We start from the raw sequence: 10,583 nt of genomic DNA on the forward strand, positions 1-10,583 counted from the left end.
ATTTAAAACTGAGTAAAAATTGTAACAGCTAACGTAAACTCACCCCATTCCGTACAAATGTGCTTAACCGCGACATTCAAACGAGGCTACAAAGAAAACGAATGGGACTGTAGCGACTGTGTTGACTTCAAAAATCGGGGGTGTGAACTAGGTTTCTATTCACGCGTTGATCGACATGGTAATGGCTCTATAGTATTGGAGAAAAGTTGAAAAAATTGGCCCTCCGTTACAGCTTGACGTGTCATCTCTCCACCAGGTGTAGCACTTCTCTCATCGTTTAAAAACAAGAAATGGACAGTGACGGGTTAAGGGGGATAACATAGTCATTTTTTTCGTCATCATTGCATGCGATCATCATTCTCAAAGCCGCTGTTTACTTCTAAGATCACTTTAGCACCGCCCTAAAAACCCGATTCAAATTCGACACAAACCTTCAAATATGTATGTAATGACACATTATATAAACTCTTTATAGTGTTTTATTTACATTTTAGAGGCGATAAGGGGATAAGTTGGACAGATCAGTGAAAAAAGCAATTTTCCCTCACGACATCTGTCCTCACTACCACGCATTAGTTTCGCTTTCCCACCCGCCATTTTTAAAAAGACCCGACATGGCTCATTGCCTGCTTGAATTATTGCAGAAACGGGCAGTGTTTAGGTCATGTAATCGATTTTGTTGGAAAGGTGAGAAATTGTGCTTTACAATGGTATTGACATTACAGTTGATCTGGAAGTATTACGTTTTTGGGGCGCTAAAATAAGGGCAATTGTACGGACCAAGGCGATGTACGAGTTTACGTGAGTTTATTTTAGTAACAGTGAGAAGCCATTCGAAAACATCGCAAATCAGAGGTCAATGTCATAATAAGTAATCTGTTCAGTTATATAGCATTGGTTTCATGCATGTTAACATTAGAAGCCTCCTCCCTAAGTTTGTTTTATTCACTGCTTTAGCACACTCTGCCAACCCGGATGTCCTAGCCGTGTCTGAATCCTGGCTTAGGAAGACCACCAAAAACTCTGAAATCTCCATCCCTAACTACAACATTTTCAGACAAGATAGAACGGCTAAAGGGGGCGGTGTTGCAATCTACTGCAGAGATAGCCTGCAGAGTTCTGTCCTACTATCCAGGTCTGTAAATCCACCTCTCTAAATACAAGTCTCTCACCGTTGCCGCCTGCTATAGACCACCCTCTGCCCCCAGCTGTGCTCTGGACACCATATGTGAACTGATTGCCCCCCATCTATCTTCAGAGCTCGTGCTGCTAGGTGACCTAAACTGGGACATGCTTAACACCCCAGCCATCCTACAATCTAAGCTTGATGCCCTCAATCTCACACAAATTATCAATGAACCTACCAGGTACCACCCCAAAGCCATAAACACGGGCACCCTCATAGATATCATCCTAACCAACTTGCCCTCTAAATACACCTCTGCTGTTTTCAACCTCAGCGATCATTGCCTGCATCCGTTATGGGTCCGCGGTCAAACGACCACCCCTCATCACTGTCAAACGCTCCCTGAAACACTTCAGCGAGCAGGCCTTTCTAATTGACCTTGCCCGGGTATCCTGGAAGGATATTGACCTCATCCCGTCAGTAGAGGATGCCTGGTTATTTTTTATATATGCCTTCCTCACCATCTTAAATAAGCATGCCCCATTCAAGAAATTTAGAACCAGGAACAGATATAGCCCTTGGTTCTCTCCAGACCTGACTGCCCTTAACCAACACAAAAACATCCTGTGGCGTTCTGCATTAGCATCGAACAGCCCCCGCGATATGCAACTTTTCAGGGAAGTTAGAAACCAATATACACAGGCAGTTAGAAAAGCCAAGGCTAGCTTTTTGAAGCAGAAATTTGCATCCTGCAACACAAACTCAAAAAAGTTCTGGGACACTGTAAAGTCCATGGAGAATAAGAGCACCTCCTCCCAGCTGCCCACTGCACTGAGGATAGGAAACTCTGTCACCACCGATAAATCCACTATAATTGAGAATTTCAATAAGCATTTTTCTACAGCTGGCAATGCTTTCCACCCACCCCTCCCCCGGTCAACAGCACTGCACACCCCACAGCAACTCGCCCAAGCCTTCCCCATTTCTCCTTCAACCAAATCCAGTCAGCTGATGTTCTGAAAGAGCTGCAAAATCTGGACCCCTACAAATCAGCCGGGCTAGAAAATCTGGAGCCTTTCTTTCTAAAATTATCTGCAGAAATTGTTGCAACCCCTATTACTAGCTTGTTCAACCTCTCTTTCGTGTCGTCTGAGATTCCCAAAGATTGGAAAGCAGCTGCGGTCATCCCCCTCTTCAAAGGGGGGGACACTCTTGACCCAAACTGCTACAGACCTATATCTATCCTACCCTGCCTTTCTAAGGTCTTCGAAAGCCAAGTCAACAAACCGATTACTGACCATTCCAAATCCCACCGCACCTTCTCCGCTATGCAATCTGGTTTCAGAGCTGGTCATGGGTTCACCTCAGCCACGCTCAAGGTCCTAAACGATATCAAAACCGCCATCGATAAGAGACATTACTGTGCAGCTGTATTCATTGACCTGGCTAAGGCTTTCGACTCTGTCAATCACCACATCCTCAACGGCAGACTCAATAGCCTTGGTTTCTCAAACGATTGCCCCGCCTGGTTCACCAACTACTTCTCTGATAGAGTTCAGTGTGTCAAATCGGAGGGCCTGTTGTCCGGGCCTCTGGCAGTCTCTATGGGGGTGCCACAGGGTTCAATTCTTGGGCCGACTCTCTTCTCTGTATACATCAATGATGTCGCTCTTGCTGCTGGTGAGTCTCTGATCCACCTCAACACAGACGACACCATTCTGTATACTTCTGGCCCTTCTTTGGACACTGTGTTAACAATCCTCCAGACGAGCTTCAATGTCATACAACTCTCCTTCCGTGGCCTCCAACTGCTCTTAAATACAAGTAAAACTAAATGCATGCTCTTCAACCGATCGCTCCCTGCACTTGCCCGCCCGTCCAGCATCACTACTCTGGATGGTTCTGACTTAGAATATGTGGACAACTACAAATACCTAGGTGTCTGGTTAGACTGTAAACTCTCCTTCCAGACTCACATCAAACATCTCCAATCCGAAGTTAAATCTAGAATTGGCTTCCTACAAAGCATCCTTCACTCATGCTGCCAAACATACCCTTGTAAAACTGACCATCCTACCAATCCTCGACTTCGGTGATGTCATTTACAAAATAGCCTCCAAAACCCTACTCAATAAATTGGATGCAGTCTATCACAGTGCCATCCGTTTTGTCACCAAAGCCCCATATACTACCCACCACTGCGACCTGTACACTCTCGTTGGCTGGCCCTCGCTTCATACTCGTCGCCAAACCCACTGGCTCCAGGTCATCTACAAGACGCTGCTAGGTAAAGTCCCCCCTTATCTCAGCTCGCTGGTCACCATAGCAGCACCCACCTGTAGCACGCGCTCCAGCAGGTATATCTCTCTGGTCACCCCCAAAGCCAATTCCTCCTTTGGCCGCCTCTCCTTCCAGTTGTCTGCTGCCAATGACTGGAACGAACTACAAAAATCTCTGAAACTGGAAACACTTATCTCCCTCACTAGCTTTAAGCACCAGCTGCCAGAGCAGCTCACCGATTACTGCACCTGTACATAGCCCATCTATAATTTAGCCCAAACAACTACCTCTTCCCCTACTGTATTTATTTATTTTGCTCCTTTGCACCCCATTATTTCTACTTTGCACATTCTTCCACTGCAAATCTACCATTCCAGTGTTTTACTTGCTATATTGTATTTACTTCGCCACCATAGCCTTTTTTTGCCTTCACCTCCCTTATCTCACCTCACTTGCTCACATTGTATATAGACTTATTTTTCACTGTATTATTGACTGTATGTTTGTTTTACTCCATGTGTAACTCTGTGTTGTTGTATGTGTCGAACTGCTTTGCTTTATCTTGACCAGGTCGCAATTGTAAATGAGAACTTGTTCTCAACTTGCCTACCTGGTTAAATAAAGGTGAAATAAAATATGGGCCCAGCTGGTATACATGCTCAATTGTCTTAATAAACACACTGATTTAGGAACTGCTCATATTCCCTGAATATGTACCTTAACCTTTGGGGGTAGTTGCAGCACTGACTTTAGATCAGTGTTCACAGAAAACCTCATCCAGCACTGTCAGTGTCCTGAACCCTTACGTACCAAACCCAAAATGTTTTCTTGCGACAGATGATGAACTGTGTTGATTGAGGAGTCAACTGTGAATTGTCTATCGTTTATTACAACCACAACATTCAACACATATTTAGAGGAGAGAATGAGACTGTTCAGCTAAAGACTTAGTTAAAAAATAAGCATGTGGTGTTTGTGGTGAAAATAACTTATGGAACTTTCTTGGTTTTGTGTTGAGAATAACTTATGCTCAGCTCAATACATTACATTTTTATCTGAATGCCATGTTGATACCAGTTAAATATTTTCCTGATTACATCTGAATGTGAATGTTGTACCTATGGTCTGTATATTGAAGTTGATTGTGAAGGTGAGGTCTCACCTTTAAAAGTCATCCTATGAGCATAACCACGTACACCACAACAACCACAGACTTTTTTTTTTAACACACAGTCTGACAACCACATATAGCAGAATGGCAGCGCAACCAGCCTAGTGGTTAGAGCGTTGGACCAGTAACAGAAAGATTGCTGGATAGAATCCCCGAGCTGACAAGGTAAAAATCTGTCGTTCTGCCCCTGAGCAAGGCAGTTAACCCACTGTTCCCCGGGCACCAAAGACGTGGATGTTGAGTTAAGGCAGCCCCCCGCACCTCTCTGTTTCAGAGTTGGGTTAAATGTGGAAGACACATTTCAGTTGAACGCATTCAGTTGTACAACTGACTAGGTATTTCCCTTTCCCTGATTCATTAAGTGATAGATAGAACGCCCTTCTCAACTGAGGCTCCCAGTCCCAGCTCAGTCATTCATGACCCCCTCCAACCTGTAATCATAGAGAGAAAGATATGTGAGTTGTGTCCTCCCAACCTCACCTGCTAGTCACACACACACAAAGAAAAACATCCAACATGCAAAATAGGCCCTAAACCACATTTAGTGATGCTTAATAGTGTGGATGGATGTCAGTTGTGATAAAATGTTGCAGAAGAAGATTATGTGGGATATTTCTGTTGAGGGATGCATGTAGGGTAAATTTTGAATGCTATTGCCAATCTGAATATATATATATATTTAATTGAACCTTTATTTAACTAGGCAAGTCAGTTAAGAACAAATTATTATTACAATATCGGCCTACCCCGGACAACGCTGGGCCAATTGTGCGCCGCCCTATGGGACTCCCAATCACAGCCGGATGTGATACAACCTGGAATCGAACCAGGTACTGACGCCTCTTGCAGATGCAGTACCTTAGACCACAGCACCACTCGGGATCCCTGCGTTTAAACAGGCAGCCAATTTCTGATATTTTTCCCCACTAATTGGTATTTTCACCAATCACATCAGATCTTCTCACTTTCAAGGCATGAAGAAACTCCTTTCAAGACGTCTGCTTTACTTGGATATTGGGAAGTTTGCAGCCCCACACAATTTCCCCTGACCCATGACCAATATTTCCCCACGACGGTAGGCCTACCTGAGGTATGTACTTTAATCGAACAGTCTGCTAATGAGCTTTGTGTACATAAAGAAGGGCTCCTTCAACTTCCAACTTTTAGATTGCTAACGTTAATCCAATAAACGACTGTGGTTCAGCTAAACTGAATGCTGACACCGAAACAGGTTTATTAATATGATAGCAATAATAGGTATTAAGGGGTCTAACATACATTTTAAATTAATTCTATAAAAATACTTGTTGATCTTAGACTTGCTTGCTAGCTACTTCCGAAACAAACATACATTGCATTTCGGGATATGTAGTCTTCGTGACCAATCGGTAGCCAGATCAGTTGTCATCCTTCTCTTTCATAGATTTTTGATTGATACAGTGGCATCCATATCTAGGTTTGTGTATAACTCGAGTCCACTCGACAAGTGTTACTTGTCAAAGTTTCATTGTTATCCCGTGATATCTGTAGGATATTTACTCAAATGACCTCGACGTGCAACTCTGTACAAGGCAAGGGCTGTCAGTGCTTCCGCGCAAGCGCATAATGAGCGACTGGCTATCAAATTGGTAAAAAGCCGTGTGAAAATGGTAGGTAAGGAGAACATTAATAAACAGAACCTCAAACATAAACCGCTGCTGTGATGTTGAACCCCGGGATTATAACATGTTGCGCAAGGTAGAAATTGTTCCGTCGCGGCTCACGGACTGTCTCCTGTCTGTCTGTGTTGCCATTGTTGAGCTGTTTCACTTGACTTAACGTATTTACCAGGGAAAGGAAAGGAAGGTCAGTTGGTGGTATTTTGAGACCTAGAACCGCATTCGTCCAGCGCGCAGCTAGCTGGTTACGACTCCCTTTTTGGTAATCGGGAAATGCGAGCCAGTCAGACGCTCCAAGTTGAGAAGTTGGTCGTGGTTGACTGCGGTGGCCAAGCCGGACCAGTGAGCGCGCAGGACGGATAGTGTTTTCTCGCACACCCGTGAAATATCCTATGGACGCCCGATCTGTTGTTGCATGTTTTTGATGATTACGTTTCCGTCCGAGGTAGTTGTTTGTTTGCTCAACAACATCATAGTTGTCGCTTCACTCACACGCTCAACAGAGTAGTTATAACCGAACTGAAATCCACTCTGAAGGAAGCTAAGTAGTTATCAGTCTAGAGTTATCCAACACCCGGTGATCATCGTTTACAGTTGTTGACTGTCTATTAAAATAGATGCATGTCTCGAAGTTATGGAAATATGCCTAACTTTTAACAAGCAAGCAGGACTGCATTACATGTTTAATTGTGCATGCACTCAGTTTGCAATGAACACACCTGGTCACTTCATTACACAATCTGCTTAGTGCTTACTCTGCAAAGTTTGTAATAACCCCTGTAGATCTGGCAGTAGCATGGTGTGTTTGGGACCATGGGACGCCCTGGAACAGTTGAGCAGTGAGGTCCCATTGATGGCATCCCCCTACTCGTGTTACATTACATTCCACCAGACGCCCCATATACTGGGGGCCTTCTGGGGTGCACATGCTCTGAGCTTACCCAACGTTCTCCACTCTCAGAATAGTTCTAGGTCTGACTTGCTTGTTGACTGGACGCCCAAAGCTTGTTTGCTTGTCTGTCTACTGCTGTCTGTTTGTTGACTTGTATCTCATCATACGAAGTGAGTGTCTGTCTGTGACCATCTACCCTTATGTCCGGTGGCCACATGACCTCGGCCTGAATGTCTGTGGATGTGTGTGTGCCCCTGTGTATCCTGGTGTGCGTCTCAGTGTGTGTGTGCGTCTTGCTGTCGGTGCTGCACGGTCTCTCGGTATCTGACAGCCCGTGTCCTGTCTCCGTGCAGCATAAGCTGAAGTCTTCGCAGAGGGACAAGGTCCGGCAGTTCATGTCCTTCACGCAGGCTGGGGAGAAGACTGCTGCTTACTGCCTGACCCAGAATGACTGGAAACTAGAGGTGGCCACAGACAACTATTTCCAGAACCCAGACCTCTACTACAAGGAATCAATGAAAACCCCCGTGGAGAAGAAGAAGCTGGAACAGCTCTACAACCGCTACAAAGGCAAGTGGGGGAAGTTATAGAGGAATACAGCACGTGGAGATTGTGTGTCAAAGGTTATGTATCTGTTATGGGTTAGTAAGTGTGTAGTATGTATTTTTGGTGTTATGCATTGTATTGGTTATCCTGTTTCTCGAAAGAGGAAATTTGTGTTAGTTTCTCTCAAATCCCTAAGATGGCGTGTTTGTGTTTATTTATATATATATATATATATATGTGTGTGTGTGTAATTTCCATAGATCCCCAGGATGAGAATAAGATAGGCATCGATGGCATCCAGCAGTTCTGCGATGACCTCACCCTGGACCCGGCCAGCATCAGCGTCTTGGTGGTGGCGTGGAAGTTCCGGGCCGCCACCCAGTGCGAGTTCAGCAAGAAGGAGTTCCTGGATGGCATGTCCGAACTGGGGTGAGCGAGGGGTGAAGTCATCACTCTGCGACGCAGCTCCATTTGGTGGCATGACAGTGTGTTGTTGGTTATTGCCAGTACATGTTATTGTGATGTTTGTTGTTAGTGTGTTCACATGGTGGGGAGAAGTTCTATATTTAGACTCTGTGAACTTTGGCATTAATACTGTGTCTTATGTTTTGTGTGATGCCAAGTCAGCGTAGGTTAGCTCTGGGTCTTATTTAGTAGGTACAGAACAGGAACATGTTTTTAAATGGAAATTGAAAATAAGTGTTCTTATTGGACAAGGTTTGCTACTAAAGGTTATCCTGTTTTGTGCCTACCAACACTGCCCTGGGGAACCCAATGGATGGGTAACAGATCATAGCACAAGAACAGTTTAGGAACCACTGGATTAGAAGAGGTGTGTGTTTATGTAATTTGTTTGTGTTTTAGTTGATCTATTTACTTGTCCACTGTATTTATCTTCTCTCAAGGTGCGACAGCCCAGAGAAGTTGAAGGCTCTTCTTCCCAGATTAGAACAGGAGCTGAAAGACAGTGGCAAGTTCAAGGACTTCTACCAGTTCACATTCAACTTCGCCAAGAACCCTGGACAGAAGGGTTTAGGTAAGCACAGATGAAAGTTAGTTACATTAGTGTTCACAAGAGTTACTGTAGTTACATTAGTGTTTCTTAACTCCAGTCCTGAGGACACCTGAGGGTGTGCAGGCTTTTGTTTCAACCCAGTGTGAACACATCTGATTAAACTATAGTGAGATAAGGTGTAACTCTGGCTGTGTTTCAGATCTAGAGATGGCTGTGGCCTACTGGAACCTGGTACTGACAGGCCGCTTTAAGTTCCTGGACCTCTGGAACAGGTTCTTATTGGTGAGTAATGTTATGCATCCCAATCTAACATAACATTTTGAGCTGGACTCCTTGCTTGCTATGTACATCCGGTGTCTTGTTTTCTGCTTGTGTGCTTTTCCCACATTTGTTTTCTCGTGTTTTATATAGGAACACCACAAACGGTCGATTCCCAAAGACACATGGAACCTACTCTTGGATTTTGGCAACATAATCGCAGACGACATGTCAAATTACGACGAGGAGGGTGAGTTTAAAACCTGTGGTTACCTGGAGTGTATTCAGTAGGGTACAGAGTAGTCATGGTTCATTGCTGTTTGCAAAAGTGCAATACACTGAATGTTGCTTTCAACTGAATATAGACAATGACAGACTGCAGTAGTCATCAAACCTGGTCCTGGAAAGCTACTGAGTGGGCAGGCTTTTGTTCCAGCTCAGCACCAACACACCTGATTCAGCTAATCAAGTTTGTGATGAGCTGTAAATTAGTTGAATCAGGTGATTCAGTACTAGGCCGAAACAAAAGCCTGTAGACCCTGTAGCTCTCCTGGACAAGGTTTGGTGACCAGTGACCACTGCTCTAGATGAGACACTGATTTAAGGTCAGTTTTGTTTCCCCCCCAATGCCTACAGTTAAGATGTAGAGAGAGTCAGCTGTTTTGAGGTCTGGGCTAAGGGCAACTTCCATCCAAGCGATGGATTAAGAGAGTCAATAAAGTGACCGCTAATCATACGTCTCCTTCCTGTCAGGGGCGTGGCCAGTTCTCATAGACGATTTTGTGGAATTCGCCCGGCCGATCGTAACAGGATCCAAACGCAAAACCCACTACTAACAACCCAGCTATTGAAAGAGGGGCAGAACTTTGGTTCCTCTTCATTGACTTTGTAGGATAAAAAAAAAAAAAAAAAAAAACTTTTTAAGAGGAAACAGAAACACTTGAATCCGTGATACTGCACAACTATCAGGTAACCAACCTATGAGGGAAGAGTGAGAGGAAAACACAGGAAGCAAGGCTTTATTTCTATCCTTGTTTGATGGGAGTCGCCACGTGCACATTGCCAGCTGGCAGTACATGTCCCAGCCTGAGGGCCAGCCGGGAAGAGGCCTTGGGGATATCAGTGTTCCAGGCAACGCTCCCTTTGGAATCTCAGTATTCCGGAGAAAAGGAGAGATGCCTCCCCTGGCACAGTCTCGCTCTCTCTCGCAGCTCTGAGAATTCGGATTTACAAGTGTCAAAAAATGTGTGTGTTTGGGGTTGATCCTTGTTAGTTAGCTTTGTGTGGCACGCAGGGCTCTGAGGGTACTGTTCAGAACAGGCCTTGTTTCTAACACAAACACTTTGGGACAGACCAAGCGGCTTCCAACGTTTGCTCACAACACCAGCGTCAACAAAACTGTTAGTTATATACTGTATATATTATACTGTCTTTTAAAACAGTATGTACAGAGAATAATATAAATAAGTTACATTTATGAATATAAGAGATTCATCTTTTTGTGTAAAAAAAAAAAAAAAGATCTGGTATATGATGCCTCAATAACATTTGATAGAATTTTAGGTCTGGTGTGTACCAAGTCATCATTTTATTTGAACATTTGGGTTTGAAAAATGGCAACATTCTGTGTTTTAGAA

At 44.2% G+C, this 10,583-nt stretch overlaps 1 protein-coding gene across 4 annotated transcripts; it reads left to right on the forward strand.

Annotated features, from left to right (window-relative positions):
* Positions 1 to 6,098: 6,098 nt before the first annotated feature.
* LOC120064317 (DCN1-like protein 2) lies at positions 6,099 to 9,896 on the forward strand. Of its 4 annotated transcripts, none has more exons than XM_039014806.1 (7): positions 6,099 to 6,226; positions 7,481 to 7,697; positions 7,934 to 8,102; positions 8,579 to 8,709; positions 8,888 to 8,970; positions 9,100 to 9,196; positions 9,700 to 9,896. In XM_039014806.1, exons 1-7 carry the CDS (start codon positions 6,224 to 6,226, stop codon positions 9,780 to 9,782), a joined length of 783 nt encoding a protein of 260 aa, XP_038870734.1. In that variant the 5' UTR covers positions 6,099 to 6,223; the 3' UTR covers positions 9,783 to 9,896. The 4 variants fall into 4 exon arrangements, with proteins under 4 accessions (XP_038870734.1, XP_038870735.1, XP_038870733.1 ...); XM_039014807.1 differs by having other exon boundaries at positions 6,193 to 6,230; XM_039014805.1 differs by having other exon boundaries at positions 6,205 to 6,314.
* Positions 9,897 to 10,583: the final 687 nt, after the last annotated feature.

Source organism: Salvelinus namaycush, chromosome 19, assembly GCF_016432855.1.
Source record: "Salvelinus namaycush isolate Seneca chromosome 19, SaNama_1.0, whole genome shotgun sequence".
Lineage (NCBI taxonomy): Eukaryota > Metazoa > Chordata > Actinopteri > Salmoniformes > Salmonidae > Salvelinus > Salvelinus namaycush.